This window comes from Eulemur rufifrons, chromosome 30 (genome assembly GCF_041146395.1).
Source record: "Eulemur rufifrons isolate Redbay chromosome 30, OSU_ERuf_1, whole genome shotgun sequence".
Classification (NCBI taxonomy): domain Eukaryota; kingdom Metazoa; phylum Chordata; class Mammalia; order Primates; family Lemuridae; genus Eulemur; species Eulemur rufifrons.
The window spans coordinates 105,897,483-105,915,203 of NC_091012.1; the positions used below are offsets into that span (position 1 = coordinate 105,897,483).

Consider the following 17,721-nt stretch of genomic DNA (forward strand, 5'->3'; position numbering starts at 1 on the left):
GAAAAAAAAATTTAATAGTTAACACTCCCCAAAGAGAGGGACTACAGCAGTTTTAGAAAGCACTTACTTAATCATTTCAAAAAGCTTTGGATCTGAGACCTTGATATTTCGTGCCATATTCCAGGAAAGATGAACCATGGGTACTATTGACTTCACACTTTGCAATTTGTTCCATTCGTACCGTTCCACTGCCAATTTATACTGGCAGGCTAGGAAAAAAAAAACAGTTATAAAGCAACCCAAAGTATGAAAAGATATGAAGATAACCATTATCACCCTCTCAGGTGATATCTTCAACACCAATTCCAAAAACCTCAAAACACTATAAAAATAATTTTTATGTTTTATGATAATTATGGTAGTAATAATAGTAGTAGCAATCATGTAAAGAGCACTTCCTATGACTATGTACCAGGCATTGTGCTGAGCTATTTTTATCCATTTTCTCATTCATTTGATCTTTACCATCACCTTATTAATTTTATTATTTCCATTATACAGACAAAGAAATCAAGGACCAGAGAGGTTAAATAACTTGCCCAAAGTTACAAGAGCCAGGTCCTGGTTCTAATCCAGGTCTTTTTGGCTCCAAAGGCCATATTCTTAATCTTAAATGAATACTGCCTGAAGGCAGGCATAATTCCAACAGATTTTGACATGATAGGGCTATTCATATGACATACCAGATTTAAAAAATTTTTTTGAAAGAATGAATTTCTACTTTGCTTTCTCCCATAAAGGGTTTCTTATAAAACAAAACCAAGTACTCTAAAAATTATACTAAGTATATAAAGACATATGTATATAAAGACATAAACTTGTTATTTGTTGAGATCTATGGTCTTAGATTTCCATTTTGTTAACTTGAATTTAATTTATTGTACTACAAATTAAAATTCTATGCAAGGGGACATTCTTCTTATAATTTTTAGTGAGTTGTATCTCAAGGAAAAAAAAGAACAGATCTATCAGATATAATCCTTTATAAACTTTTTTTTTAGCATATTCTTTAAGATACCTGTAAGTGGACCAACATTCCAAGCAATGTTGTTGCACCAGCCAATAGCCTGAACCCAATGAACAGTGCCTGCATTTATCCAGACCAAATCTCCAGGTCGCTGAATAAACCTATACACTGGAACATTTGCTTCATAAAGATCTTCAAGGTTGGGCCACCAAGAACCCATTAGGAAATTCAAATTATTTCTGAAATAAGAAAAAAATAATGCAAATGGATCAAGTACTTTAGTAAGCTCCTTAATAAGACTGGAAGAAAATGTCAAAACTTGAAAAAAAAAAAATGTTCATTCATTTCATTGAAACTTAATTGCTTGTGCAATAAGATCTGCTATATGTACGGAAAGAGTGTGAAATTTAACACATTGACTGTCACACTAGAAAAAAATTTTTCTCCTTGGGGCCATGGTATTTTATTACAAAAATAGAATAAAAACTTTGATAACAAAACAATCCTTTCTAATTTAATGAAAAACAAAATTTATTGACTTCTCTTCATTTAATCCACATTTTTAGAATTAATTTGCCAATATTAATTGTAACAGTAAGAACATCAACAAGTAAGATTTTCATAAACCAAGTGCAAGGTTTTGCCCAGGTTTTGCTTCATGAGGCCCTGGGCTCAAAACTAACGTGAGTTAAGTACAACTCACACGGCAGTTAATATGTTACAGTTGAATATTGGATGACTTATCTAAAGATTAGAATTACTACCTTAGATCGATTTTTCAAAGATTCCAATGAAATCCAAAGCTACTTTCAAGTAACACTTATATACATTAAGTTTTAACTTCATTTCAATACAGACTATTTTTAATTGAACCCTGGAGTACCTAGAAATCCCTAAAAGAAATGGAAGGTGGAGTTGACATTAAGTCATTTAAATCCATAAACAGTAACACTGTGGCAATCTAAGTACTAGGAACTTCTCTTAATTTTTGAGGGAAAGGAGAAGACAGAAATGGTCTCTACTGCTGTTTTGAACCATAAGGAGGAAAAGAGAGACAGGATATCAGTCTCTATACAGTTCTGATGATTAGCTGATTAAAACTATGTAGTTGAAAACAATTTTGCCAAAAAATGAACAATCACACAACACACATGCACAAATAACCATGACCACTAACCACCAATATACTTTAGAAACATTCTACAGGTCATATTACTAAGCATTTATTTTAATAACTGGCTTCTTACTATCCATCATGACATGAAGTACTTTTAAACTACATAGCAACTTTTCTAATAAAAGAATTTTATAAAATTCAATTAATACTTCAGATTTTGTATTTTTGGGAAGAACTTGCATTGTGAAAATGTTCCTTTCCTTAAGATCTAAGAAATAACCTTTGCTTTGTGTCTTGTGCTAAAGTATACGATAGAGTTTACTTTTAAATTGTTTTCATTGGTTTAAATTTAATTTTTTATCTAGATCAAGGACTGGCAAACTATGGCCCATGGGCCAAATTCAGCCCACTGCCTGTTTTTGTAAATAAAACTTTTATTAGCATACAGCCATGCCCATTCATTTATGTATCATCTGTGACTGCTTTTGTGCTATGACACTGTTGTGACAGAGACCATATGACCTGCAAAGCCTAAGGTATCATCCATCCCGTTGTTGAAAAAAAATTTGCCAACCTCTGATCTAGATGGAACTTTAGTCTCAACTTTTTTTTCCCCTTAAAAAAGCTGAAGGTTACTCTTTTTTTTTTTTTTGAGACAGAGTCTTGCTCTGTTGTCCGGGCTAGAATGCCATGGCGTCAACCCAGCTCACAGTAACCTCAAACTCCTGGGCTCGAGCAATCCTTCTGCCTCAGCCTCTGGAATAGCTGGGACTACAAGCATGTGCCACCATGCCTGGGTAATTTTTTCTATATATATTTTTAGTTGTCCAGATAATTTCTTTCTATTTTTAGTAGAGACGGGGTCTCACTCTTGCTCAGGCTGGTCTTGAACTCCTGACCTCAAGTGATCCTCCCCACTAGGCCTCCAAGAGGGCTAGGATTACAGGCGTGAGCCACCGCGCCCAGCCCTGAAGTCTACTCTTGAAAGTCTAGAATAGATTGCCAGAGGTAGCCTGTCAGGAGATAAGGATTGGCTTATTGTTTGTGATAAGGCTAAGTAGATATAGTACAGAAAAAGTTTCCTAATAAAGCAAAAAAAATGGTTATGAACACAAATCTTAGCCCTATTTCACCCATTTGCCATCATAAAATTGGAGAAAATTTTCTACTCAAAAGGAAGCAAGCAATCATAAATAATTAACATCTAAGTAAAAAAAAAATCAAACTTACAAAAAAAGCAAGCATTGCTTTAATATTTTCAAAAGAATGCTTATTTCAAGACAGGTATTAAAATCATAAACTACAGACAATATCAAAAACAGCAATCTTTATGTGAAACAAAATTACAGTGAAATGCTGAAGTAGCAAGTGCTATTTTTGCAACTTAGTTATTAAATTTACCTAACCCTTCATATTAACTTGATATTTTTATTATCCCCAAGCTCAAGCTTTTTGGACATCATCTGCGTCTTCTAATTATCTTTGTTCCCAAGACACCTCCCCATTTAGATAGGAAAGAAACTGTACCCTAAAAATAGCCAATTCCTACTCAAAAATAATGAACAAGGATCACTATACATACTACTATCTCAAAGTTAAAGAAATAAAAATCTTTATGTAGCACAATGGAGATTTTCCACATGACAATGTTCTTTCTCTGCTGCTACTAGACTGCTGATCCATAAAAAAAAGTACAGATTAAAGCAGACCCGGTTATTTCATCAGTATATATGAAATTTTAAAATTCTTAGTCTTTGGCTTTCTTACATTAAAGAAAACCAACATGTTAAACTGCAAAGACAATACAGGAAAATTATCTCTTGCTTGTATATAAAAAAATTTTGGATTAATATCTTTTTTGTTTTTCAACTGTGATGTACTTCTTACTAAATCCAAATATTTATAGCAAAGGTCCTTAAGCCAAAGGAAGAAATTACAAGTTAGTATGCAGAATATGTGTATAATTAGTTTTCAAAGTAATCTCACATGTAAACATTTTTTGGTTTTTTTTTCCCCCTTTATCTAATTGGGGTGGGGGCATTACACCAAATGTATATATAATTTATGTTTTTAAATTTTTATTCCATAATAATTTTCCAATGTTGTTATGAAACAAAAATATTAAGTGCTTACATAAGAGTGCTTTTTAGAAAAGGAGAAAGAGAATAAGGTTCTATCTAGGCAAATAATTAAATTTAAGTGAATGAAAAAAAATTCCAAGGTACTTTTTAACACAAGACATAGAAATAAAGGCTATTTCTAGAACTTAAGGAAAGGAATACTTCCACTATAAAATTAGAGAAAATTTGAAGCAGTTAATTAAATTTTATAAAATTTCTTTATAGGAAAAGTTGCCAGTTTTTATAGGCCAGGTGCAGTGGCTCACCCCTGTAATCCTAACTATCCGGGAGGCTGAGGTGGGAGGATCGCTTGAGGTCAGGAGTTCGAGACTGGCCTGAGCAAAAGCAAGACCTCATCTCTACTAAAAATAGAAAAAAAATCAGCCAGGTAACTAAAAATAGAAACAAAAAATTAGCCTGCTGTGGTGGCGAACGCCTGTAGTCCCAGCTACTCAGAAGGCTGAGGCAGGAGGATCGCTTGAGCCCAGCAGTTAGAGGTTGTTATGAGTTAGGTTGATGCCATGGTACTCTAGCCCAGGCAACAAAGTGAGACTCTGTTTCAAAAAAAGAATTTATATTGTGATGATATGGCAAAGAGTAACATGTTCAAGTTTGAGTTATTCACAACCTATAAGGGTCCTCAATTATAGAATTCCTTCCACTTCCTAAAACCATTTATAATATAACAATTTTTCTTAGAATACACACCTTTCAAATAAACAAGTATTTATGTATCATTTTTTAAATTAAACTGATAACTCAATCTTTCTATCTTCTAAATTCATGACTAGCACTATTGCATGTAGTGGTTTCATGGCATCTTTCTTAAAGTATTTCCAATAACATAAAATAATAGGGTTGAAATTAAATCATTTAAAATAAATTGGCAAATTGTCCTTTACAATTACTGTTTTCTAATAATTATGTTTAAAGAAAATTAGTTTGGACACCTACTTTTCACAAAAGTCATTCAGAACACCCCAGTAACCTTCAGGAACAACAAACCATTCACAGTCACCTGGGCCAATATTTATGTTAACTGAACAGAAGTTGTTATTTTCTTGATGACCTGAAACATGAAAAGAAAAAAGTTAATCAGCATACTATAAGTTCTACAGAAAAATGGGTCTTTAGAAATGAAACCTTACAAATGTTCAATGGTGGTATTCAGTTCTTTATCATTGCAACATTTTTCTGTCAACTCCTAGCTTATGCAGTTAGAGCTTCCATGAAAGACAGTATAAAATCATGGTTAAGAGCTTAGGCTCGGGAGCCAGGGCTCTTTGGCTTAGTCATTACATGAACCTGGGCAAGTTGCTAAACCTTTCTGACTCAGTTTCCTTATATGTAAGAGCAGATAACAATTCCTATAAATTGCTGAGTTGTTCTGAAGACCAAAGAAATAATGAATGCTTACAATGGTGCCTAATATAGATGCTCCTCAACTTATGATGGGGTTATATGCCAATAAACCCATCGTAAGGAGAAAAATATCATTTAAGCTGAAAATGCATTTGATACCCTGATAAACCCATAATGAAGTTCCAAAATTATAAGCTGAATCATTTTAATTAAGTTGGGAACCATCTGTACATAGTAAGCAATAAATATTAGGCGTTATAGAAATCATTACCATTGTTTCCTTATGAACTAATCTCCATTTCTCATAAGCTGTATTAAGACATCAAGAAGAGGCAAGAAGCCTAGATTTCAAAATGTAGCTGCTCTAGGAAGTGATATCAGCAAAAATGGCAGATTAGAGAACTCTGGGGATCTGTCCCTCTCCCAAAACACCAAAACAAACCTAGCTAAAATTGTTAGAATCAGCCTTGCCAGAACTCAGAGACAGTCAAAGGTTTATAGCAACCAAGCGAATGCTTGACCAGTAGAAAGGTGACAATTTGGTAGATTTTTGTGGCACTTTAATTTACTCTAGTCCCACTCTCATTGCTGGTGGGGCAGTGGATTTAAAATCTATGATCCTGGTGTGAGTGTCCCTGGTTCTGGAAGGAACAGAACAGACTCTGTTCCCAAGGAACTGTGTGTGTCTGTTTTGACCTAACTGGGGTTTTCTCAAAGGACTGATGTAAGGGGCTCCTCTTTGTTTTGCCTACCCTAGAACTGTTATCACGTAAGCGCCTCTGTGGTACTCAGTACTTAAAATTGTCACCTACTACAGACAGATGGCTGAAATTGCCTGTGGCATGGACTCTAAATAAAATTTAGCCTAATTAAATTTAGAGATAGTGGGACTCTGCCATCTAAATTCAAATCTCTTAGGGTAGAACCTGAGAGCTTCTTTACAGTTTAGAACACACACACATCTGATCATGAAGACTCCAGGAACAAAGTGTTTACCCCAAAATAATGTTTTTTAAATTCAGTTGAACTAATTAAACTATACATTTCTTCTAAGACTGACTGTGCTGTCCAATATGACAACCACTTGAAATGTGAATTGTAATGTGCAATAATTACACTGTACACATTAGATTTCAAAGACTTAATATAAAAAAATGTAAAAAATGTCTATCATCTTATACTGATTACATACTGAAATGATATTTTGGGCCGGGCGCGGTGGCTCACACCTGTAATCCTAGCACTCTAGGAGGCCTAGCGGGGAGGATAGCTCGAGGTCAGGAGTTCGAGACCAGCCGGGGCAAGAGAGAGACCCCGTTTCTACTAAAAATAGAAAGAAATGATCTGGACAACTAAAAATATATATAAAAAAAATTAGCCAGGCATGGTGGTGCATGCCTATAGTCCCAGCTACTCGGGAGCCTGAGGCAGTAGGACTGCTTGAGCCCAGGAGTTTGAGGTTGCTGTGAGCTAGGCTGACGCCACAGCACTCTAGAACAGAGCAAGACTCTGCCTCAAAGGAAAAAAAAAAGAAAGAAAAAAAGAAATGATATTTTGGATATATTGGGTTAAAATTAATTTCACCTCTTTTACTTTAACGTGACTACCAAAAATTTAAAATTATATATGTGATTTGCATTATATTTCTATTGGACAGCACTATCCTAGAATTCTTTAAGGTTGCACAGATACTTCTGGAAGACCAATGCCATATAAACAAACAAAAAACCCTGAACAATCTAGGCACAAGTGACAAAAATATAATCTGTCAACTTTGCTTTTTCCTTAGATTTGTAATGAAAAGGGGATTCTTCCTAATTGGAGGATGCTATTTGCATAAAATAATTCAAATTGGATGAGAGACATTTCCAATGAAAATGAATCTTTATAGAACTAATCTGATATTAAATACATAGGAAAACTAACTCTAGAGAGTTCAAATAGCTTGCCCAATATTTATATCAGTGTCTAATGACAGTAGGGAACAGAACATAGCTCTTCCACCATTTATTCCAGAAAGTTTTTATCCAACTATGGATAAAATATCACAGAATCAGGGTTCCAATGGCCTGAGGATAAAAACTATAACCAGTGGGTTTAATCCTGGCGATATAAAAGGATCCCCTGGGGAACTTTTTCTTTTTTCAAATACTCATGCCTGGATCTCAATCTCAGAGATTAATCAAATATATATATATATATATATATATATTTTTTTTTTTTTTTTTTTTGAGACAGAGTCTCACTCTGTTGCCCAGGCTAGAGTGAGTGCCGTGGCGTCAGCCTAGCTCACAGCAACCTCAAACTCCTGAGCTCAAGCGATCCTCCTGTCTCAGCCTCCTGAGTAGCTGGGACTACAGGCATGTGCCACCATGCCCGGCTAATTTTTTCTATATATATTTTTAGCTGTCCATATAATTTCTTTCTATTTTTAGTAGAGGTGGGGTCTCGCTCTTGCTCAGGCTGGTCTCGAACTCCTGAGCTCAAACGATCCACCCACCTCGGCCTCCCAGAGTGCTAGGATTACAGGCGTGAGCCACCGCGCCCGGCCGAATTATATATTTTTAAAAAGCTTACCAGGAAATACAAATGAGAAGCCAGGGCAGGGAACCACTCACCTATGTTACCCAGAAGTAAGCATGGCCCCACTTTGAAACAATTCTTAAGGTATGCAGCCCATAGGCACTGGTACAGCTGAACTAGTTAGCATCAGTATCTCTTCTAATTGATCAGTGCAGGGGTTGTTACAATTGTTAAGTATTTTGAACATCACCCTGTGAAATTTCATGTCAATCCAAGGGAGCACAGAGAAGATGGTACATTAGAGGTGGATGAAAATTTTAGGTCTAAAAACAACGTACTTCATCTTACAAATGAAGGAAAAGACCTGGAGAAGGAATGTACCTTGCCAAAAGTGACAGGTCTAGTTAGTTGCAAAATCCACACTAGGTACCAGGATAAGTCTAGGAATGTCTCCACATCAAGTGCTTTTTAAACCATTGAGTTGCAACTTACACTTTCTTTTTTAAATGAAATAGAATGGAATAGGTTAGAAAATGTATTGTTCGAAAAAACTGTTACTGTATACATACATACATGTACATTAGGTCATGATATAAAATATACTTTTTATTGTGGCTTTTAAAAAAGTTTAGAAAACACTGCACTCATCACTCTCTGCAGTAGATGGGATCAACAACAGGGTCTTTAGGCTACAGGGACTTATTTTCCCAGGAGTGCTCCAATGACTATTATCCAGATTCACTTGTTATAATGATTCTGGGCTGTTAAAAAGATAACGCAAAGGGGAAAAATCTTAATCATCTGAGCCCATTTAAAGAGTCTAATCTTATAATAGGAATAATCCTTTCAGTTTTATTCATTATAAATGGAAAGATTCTTTTGATTAATTCTGTTTTCAATTGTATGATATGTTGGTTCATAAAAATTACCTGGTGTTCTGCTCCCTGGAACTTTCATGTATAGTTGAACTGTGTTCATGCCCAGTATGGTATGACCAACGTGGCTTAGAAGATTTCCTGCTGATACGACACGCACAAAAGCAGGAAGTTTAGTCAGCTCATGTAGCTGCAACTTCCACCTGCAATAAGATAACAGATCAAAAGTGAAACCCTGCTACAAATATTTGTGGAAGTTAACCATTTCTTAAAAACCTTTGTGCTCAAAACAAAAACAATTAAATCTATAAATATTTCCCTTTTGCATAGGAAATACTGGAATGCTTAAATTTTTACATTTTTCCAAAGAAAACTTCCCAATGAAAAGAAGCATAAAAACTACGGACCATTCAAATAAAAGGGAAAAAACCCAAATTTCTATTTTTATAGTTATATTGTATATTTTATAAATATATATTTTCTAGAATTCTATTTCACATAATTAAAAATGAGAAGTTTGTGATTATGTAATTAGCAGAAAGACAGAGTCTTGATGAAAAACTGTACAAGAGTTTCAAGTCAAAGAAAACAATTTAATTGTAAAACATAGCAAAAATAATTTAGCTTAAATTCTTATGTCAACTTAGAAAAATGACAAGGAATGAAACAGGAGAGGAAATTGTAGACAATTCCCAATCTTGCAAAGGATAACTCTGTGCATCGATTCACAGAAGGACTTACTTTTTGTCGTCAGACAGGTCAATGTTGGTCCCAAACTTTATGGTTTTAAAGGGTCCTTTCCTCCTCCTCCCAGAACTTAAAAAAAAAGAGACAATATTAGCAACATATCTTTTAAAAAGAAATACTTGGTGGACATTAAAAATCACTTACTTATCTGAAGATGTAGATTCACTATCTGAGTGGTCTTTATGATGACTTCTTTTCTCATTCTCTTCCTATAGATTAAGCAAAAAGCATACTAGCTTAGTATTCTAAAACTGGTAATTCTTTCCATCAAAAAAATGAAAAAGGTTCACATGCACATTGAATGGTATTATCTATGTTTTGAAACTAAGTTTCTATAAGCCTCTTACACATGAAAATTTCTTCAAAGACCACATTAAATAAATAAAAAAAGTCAAATCTCACTGGCACGGTATCCAACCTCCTCCACTAGCCACAAAGTTATACTATAGATTCTCCTACTTGTCCCATTTTCAAGAGAAAAAACTTAAAGATGAAGGGCCTAAGAAGTTCCAATATTGATTATAAATGTTCCAAGCTAGCAGAGGAACATGTACACATACATAGCTATATAGAGATGGTAAGATGCTCTCTATTCTTGATTACAAAGAGAGGAAGTTCTTCCTGGGTTAAATCTTTATTCCACAATGAATTATACACAAATGATAAAATATTTACAACATTAGTAAGGAAATTAAGTGCTGGATAATAAATACAGGTTCTTTTCAATGCAAATATTACTTTTTACAATTTTTGTATCACAGACATAGTATCTTTTAACACTGTTCTATGATATCCAAGTTAGCAGTACCTACCTTTTGGCTTCCCTCCCTTTAAATGTAGTTTCTGAATGTTTGTCAAATTTTTTCACATGTAATGGCCCGTGCCTCAAAGCATACTAAAAAAAAACCATCCTTTCTTTGGTTATTGAATCCTTCTCATTTAAATGTTCTGCCTCTTAATTATTTCTGTTTTTTCCTCCTCCAAATTTTCCTTTGACGATCTTTGAATCTTGCTTACTATTTATTCTATTCTGACCATAATATTACCATGTAGTTGAAATCTCCTGAAAGTGTGAACTACAGAGATTTATGTGGAAAATGAATTCACTGCAACTCATAATGGTTGCAGGACAGTTTTTATTAGATGAATTTCTTTGTAGAATACAAGGAGTGGCAGTGGGAAAGAAACACAAATATACAATTTATAGGTACAAATGTTGCTATGATTGAAAATGTGAATCAGGGCAGAATTTTAAAGGTTTTAAACAGAGACAAGAAAATCTAAAGAGTTACAAATTAAAGACTTTCAGCCACACATTAAGTGTCAGCTGTAGGACATGTAAAGAACAAACAACTTTGTGCAGACAAGTATTTGAGCAACACATTTAATAAACTCATCTTTTACATGTTTTATGTTTATTTTGTGGGAGAATTCACAAAGTTAATATAGTACCAGAGGATTTTAGTAAGGTTTCAGTGCTAAAAGGCCTATGGGTCTTTTAATAATAATCCTGATTGTTTTTCAAATTTGTGTTTTTTAAATTTTCCATATATTTTGAAATAATTTCTGTAAATTTCTACCTCTTCCTCAGTTTTCTTTTACAGACTAAGATTGGTAAGAACACGGATGTTTCCTAGAGGAGTTGTCTATCAGATTACACTATGCTAATCTGGCAAAAGAAAAAAAATTGGGAAGAAACAAGACTAGAGATTTTGCAAGAGTAAGACAAACTTGAGACTTAGTTTATCCTCTAAATCAGTGGTGCTCAACCAGTAGTGATTTTGCCTCCCTGGGATATTTGGCATGTCTGGAAAAATTTTTGAGAGGCCAGAGATGCTAATAAATATCCTGTAACACACAGGACAGCCCCCCCCCACAAAAAATTATGCAGCCCAAAATGTCAATAGTGCCGAAGAAACCCTGCTCTGAACAAAAATATCCCAGAAATGAAGGAGACATCTTGCTAGACAGTAATTCTATTTCCCCATAATGATATTTACTTTATCAACCCATAGATTTGCTTAAACTTCACTGAGAGCAAACTGGATAGCACTTACAAAGTATTTTATGTAACAAAAATAATGAGATGCTTACAAAAGTAATATGACCTTTTAAAACTCCAAAAAAAAAAAAAATAATAATCTTTAAAACTATAAAACAACAGAAAGTAAATACTTACTCTCAATGATTCCTGAAATGAAGAGGCCTGGTACTGTGCATATTTAGCAATTGTAGTATGAGATCGATTACTTTCACAATGCCAGATTTTCCTTGTTCCAGTGGGATCCCAGTTTTCATCTGCTGGCTGCAACAACTGTGTTCTCACTTCTACCATATGTTCATTGTTAGCTTCCACCAAAGTTTTAGTAGAGAAAAGTCCCAGGTCTTCATAAACAAATAAACACAGTTAATAAATAATAATATATTTAGGATAGTATTTTTAAGTGTCTTATTTTTTTTAAAAAAGAAAAAAGGTCAAGCATTTTATGGCATTGTATTCAGTTCCACTAAAAACCAACCAGGCCCTCTGTATAACCTGAACTTTGTGCCATTTGCAGAACCACACATTGAAGCCTTCCTTGGACCTACCTGTCATGCCATCCAAATAGAGAAAAAATTAAGGGTCCAAGGACTGAAGTTTCACTTATTTATTTAATTTCTGCAGACGCCAGGAAATAATTATGGGGCTATAGTACTTAGTAGCATCTAATTTTCACCTACATTTTTTTTATGTTCAAAATTTTTTCTTTCTTTCTTTTTTTTTTTTTTTTTTGAGACAGAGTCTCACTCGGTTGCCCAGGCTAGAGTGAGTGCCGTGGCATCAGCCTAGCTCACAGCAACCTCAAACTCCCGGGCTCAAGCGATCCTCCTGCCTCTGCCTCCCAAGTAGCTGGGACTACAGGCATGCACCACCATGCCCGGCTAATTTTTTCTCTATATATTTTTAGCTGTCCATATAATTTCTTTCTATTTTTAGTAGAGATGGGGTCTCGCTCTTGCTCAGGCTGGTCTCGAACTCCTGAGCTCAAACGATCCGCCCACCTCGGCCTCCCAGAGTGCTAGGATTACAGGCGTGAGCCACCGCGCCCGGCCTCAAAATTTTTTCTGTTAACCTAAATCATAATTATATAATTGGACCAAGAATAAAAGCTAAATTTGAAAACTACTTTGAAATTTCGAGTAACCAGTATCACCATCATGTATTCACATCATGGATTAAAGAAGGGACTAACACCCACACAGACACAAACACTCCTACAGCCAGAAAAATATTCAAATGAAAAAATTAAAAAAAAAAAAAAAAATTTTCTGTCAGTGCTTTAAAAATTAAAAGATAGCAAAGAAGTATACAAACTTTGTACATTTTTTACTTGAAGCTTACCTAACTTAAGAGCTCCAGCAAGGCCACGTATTACTGTAACAGGGTTGTTTGGATTTGTACAAAATTGATGTAATGGAGGAAAGAAAGCATCACGTTTATTTTCCAACTGTAAAATTAAAATATGGGGTTAGATCTCAGGAAAACAGAGGTTTCATTTAAATATTATGCCCCAAATTCATATTCATTATTTATCACAATTTAAATAAAATACATTTTATATATTGACATTTCTATTTTATATTTTACAGTATTTTATCACTGTCTTTTGATTCTGATTTTAATTAGATAGTAAGCACATACATTTCTCTTGTCCATTTTATCTTGCAAAAAAATATTTAGGAGAAATGAAATTTAAATTGAACTTCAAAATCAAAGTGTTTTAAATATTTTTCAGCCTTAAAAAAAAAAAAAGAAAAGAAAATCCTGTCACATGCTACAACATGGATGAACCTTGAGGACATTATGTTAAGTGAAATACACCAGTCACAAGAAGACAAGTACTGTATGATTCTACTTATATGAGGTACCTAAAGCAGTCAGATTCATAGAAATAGAAAGTAGAATGGTGATCACCAGGAGCTGGGGGGAGAGGGAAACAGGGAGTTGTTCAATGTGCAGTTTCGGTTTGGCAAGATAAGAAAGCTCTGGAGATTGGTTGCACAACAATGTAAATATGCTTAACACTACTGAACTGTACACTTAGAAATGGTTAAGATGGTAAATTTTATGTTATGTGATTTTTAAAAATCATAATACAAAAGAACAGAGAAAAAAATTAAGTGTTAAAAAAATAGTATCAAAATGAAAGCAGGCTGAAAAGCCATAAAAGATAAAAATTTTGCATTTTTTCCCCTCAGATCTCAATTTAAAAGTTTTATTATGTATCTATCCCAGTGTTTCCCTTACATAGGAAGGGATCAATAACTATTGGTTGGAAGAATTAATATAACATTTGGCCTCTAGAGGGCAAAGGGGCCAAATCTACAAAACAAACTCTAGTATCATTTTATAGATGCAAGATCATTCTAAGTACATTACTCTAACTATATATATAAAACTTTAAAATTTTTTCATTTGGAGTAGAAGCAGGAAGATGGAAGGACACGAGGTAGGAGGACCTATTTGGGAGTCACAGAAATAGGAATTGCTTTGATTGAACTCTTATCAACTTCCTATAATGATGTTTAGATTTCTATAAAGTAAAACTAATACCTGGTTTTAAATGTTTTAATAATCTATTATGCTTTTCAGTGACATATACCTATTACCACATTTATGATCTCACTTTTTTTTTGAAGGCAGATAATATCTTTTTTCTCGATAGGTGTAAAAAACAGAATGAATATTAAGGTCCATACAGCTAGTAGAATGCATATTTAAAACCAAGTTTACTCAAAAAAATTTATACTTTTAGGTAGCTTTTGCCTAATACTGTTCAAAATGAGGGCAGTAAAAAGTATCTCTCACTATTCTAATATAATCACAGTTAACAGCTGCGAAGGCATTTTTAAAAATGCTATTATAAAATCTTTTTAAATACATCTTTTTTCCCCAAAAAGTATTTAAGCTTCTATCAATAATTATAATGTTTTCTGAAGGGCATTCATATTAATTTAAAGAAAAATTTTATGAAAGACAAGTAGGTGTAACACTGGTTTGATTTATTTCTAGTCAGTCAATTGAGACTCACATATATACTAGGTGTAGGTGGATTCAACTTGTCCTTTGGCAAGGGAGGGTATGGTGAAGATGGTGGTCTTGGAGGCGGACATTTATCCAACAAAATGCTACTGTTAGATAAGCCATTTTTACCTAGATTCCTTAAAAAAAGAAGAAGGGAGAATAAATCAGCTGTACATTTATTTAGAAGAACAGAAAAAAAATCCTGAATTAAGTCCTAATTAAATTACTAGGCACTTGCACAAATCCATGAGATTTGGATCCATCAGGAAAAAACTATGAATGATTATTAATTTCAGTAAATATTTATCTTGATTCCTACATATATATCTTCCATTGAAAAAATAATATAAAAGATATTGAAAGACATGGATTATTGTAACGACATTCCTTATTTCGCTTGTAATTTTCTAATTTATTTTCTTCACCTGAAAAACAAACATGAGCTCCAATTTCCCCTCCACCAGATTTGTTTTCATCAAATGTTAAAACATTAACTTAACCAAAAGGTCTAGATGATAGTAAAAACAGAATGTCTTTCTTCCTATGTCTCATCTTAGCAATTATAACCAGAATATCTTTGTGACAACTCTCAAACCTGAAATTTTTTTCTTTTCTCAAATCTGAAAAAAAATTTTCCTTGACTACTAAAGTTCAGCACGACTCCAATCTACTAAATTTTATAGCAAATTATACTAATTTTTAAAAACAATGTTTATATAGTTGCTATCCATTCTCTGACACTGTATATATAATAATTACTTACTAGTGTTTGGGATTTCTTTTCCTTTAATGAAGGTATCATGTCTATAAAAATTATAAATTCTTAAAAAAGGGTAGAATTATTCCCTAACTATAATTTTTTTAGTGCAAGAAAAAAAGAAAAATATTTCCAATTTCTTAAAGTTTCTATCCAACTTGGAAAATCAACAACAAATAATCTTGAGATTTCAAACCACTCCAGGTTAACTATAACTTACCTCACCCCATTACTACAAGCTCAAAAACAATCGATGCATTAAAATATCAAGTACTTTTAAACATATTAAAATTTCAGTCAGAATTTGAAAATTTTAATTGTTGTGGGAAGTCAACTGAGTAACTTAAGAAGGAATTAGCAATTTTTTCATCACAAATTATAGAACACAGGTTGAAACAAAACTAATTTTTCTCATTTTGCTATGTTTTTGCTACACCCAAAAAATCCTGAAAATCAGCCTGTTTTGGTTGGCACAAAGAAAACTAAGGCTTGAAATTCCACTGCTATAAACTGCTATGATCTTATACTAAATAGTACCGTGGGTGTCACTTTCTTAATTTTTCAACTACAATTCCAAGTATTAATAAAAACAAGAGTTCATCATGGTAGGTCTCAAAGGAATGAATTAAGTTTAAAGTAACGGATTTTTAAATAAAAGTATGTGAAATAGTTACTAAACTGGAATTTTAAGTTAAGCTAACAGTTAAGATTAAAGGGTTAAATAAATATTAGGTCTACCTATACCAGTTTTCAACATTTTTCCATAAAGCATGCACACCCTATACATTTAAAGATAGATATACATTTAAACTTTTAGATTTAGGTATAAAACTGGTACTAATTTATAAACTCCATAGAATTTTTGCATTAACAAGTAGAAATTTCTTGGCAGAGACTGGTAAAGAAACAATTCAAGTATTATAATTAATTAAACCAATACAAGATAGAACATTCATTTATAATATCCACAAAAATATTAGTTTTCAAGCTGAATTGTATTAATGTATCTGCCACTCTTTAACTTTGAAATTTAAACAAAATATGACTCAGAATACATAAAATTTATTTTCCAGAAAAGGAGATGGATGTACTACTGTATAGTAAATGATTAATATTCCAAAGAAACTGAAAGATACGGGCCCTGTATTAAAACTGTACCATAAAAGAGCATCTCATGCTAATTAAATGTGGCAACAAAATTTAAGCTTCTACAACATTCTGGACATTTAGAGTTGAGACTAGAAAACAGGGTTTGACGGGTTTGCAAAATTCTGTCACTATCATTTTTATAGTTCTGTAACAATTAAAAAAAGGCAAACAGGAAAGCAAAACAATGAAAAATGTTGCTGCCTGTATTTTAAAATAGAAAAGAAAAAGGTGAGGCATAACTAAAGGAGCTGATAATGATTCAACCACTTAAATGTTGCAATCACAATTTTAAACAATGAAAGAAGAAAAGTATTGTAACTGTCTTTTAATGTATACCATCGACCACTACAACATTAAGATAAACTAAACAAGAATCAGATTAAAAAATAGCCGTCAATTTAAAAACTAACTATATATGTGAAAACAACAGGGCACTCTGAAGCACAAAGAAGTCATATCTAGCAGCTTCTTATTGAGTTTCAAACACTGAAACTACCTGCCTGTTAAGTCAAGTGTGAAACAAATAGGAATTTCCCTGAAGGAACAGATGAATGTATAGTATATAGTTGTCTATATACAACTATAAATTTTTTCCACTTAAAACTTACTGATCAATCTTAATGCAAAGGGCAGGGCTATAGATAACAGGAATAGACTTTATCTTCTGAACACATGAGTTTCCAACACTGTTTAGAATACCTCGAGCCAAATAATGAAACTTCAATATAAAATCCAAAGTAGAGAAAGAAGGTATTGGAAAGAATTTGGAGATTATCCCATTTTAAATCCTTTTCTCCCATTTTGAAACTCTTTCCCTGAGCAAAGTAGAGTAGGGGAAAATTATTCGTCGCCCAATTACTTAAATTATCAGCTTAAACTTACTTTCAAATTTACCCACATCATTTGGCAGAGAAATGAGGAGAAAAAGTGCTCTGTGGATAAACCCATCTATACTTTAATCATCTTTTGTTAGGCAGCTCCTAGACCAGAAATATCGAGTCTCTTGTGTCTGTGCTTTCCCCTTCTTTGAGTTCTGGAC

General features: G+C 33.4%; 1 protein-coding gene across 1 annotated transcript in view; it reads right to left on the minus strand.

The window, feature by feature from the left end:
- Positions 1–17,721, minus strand: part of KDM6A (lysine demethylase 6A) — a 196,106-nt gene that overhangs the window by 19,635 nt on the left and 158,750 nt on the right. The window contains 9 exon segments of the mRNA XM_069464453.1: positions 68–209; positions 1,019–1,206; positions 5,159–5,273; positions 9,019–9,167; positions 9,706–9,780; positions 9,856–9,920; positions 11,891–12,096; positions 13,094–13,199; positions 14,784–14,913. Coding sequence (XP_069320554.1) covers positions 68–209; positions 1,019–1,206; positions 5,159–5,273; positions 9,019–9,167; positions 9,706–9,780; positions 9,856–9,920; positions 11,891–12,096; positions 13,094–13,199; positions 14,784–14,913 — 1,176 coding nt within the window.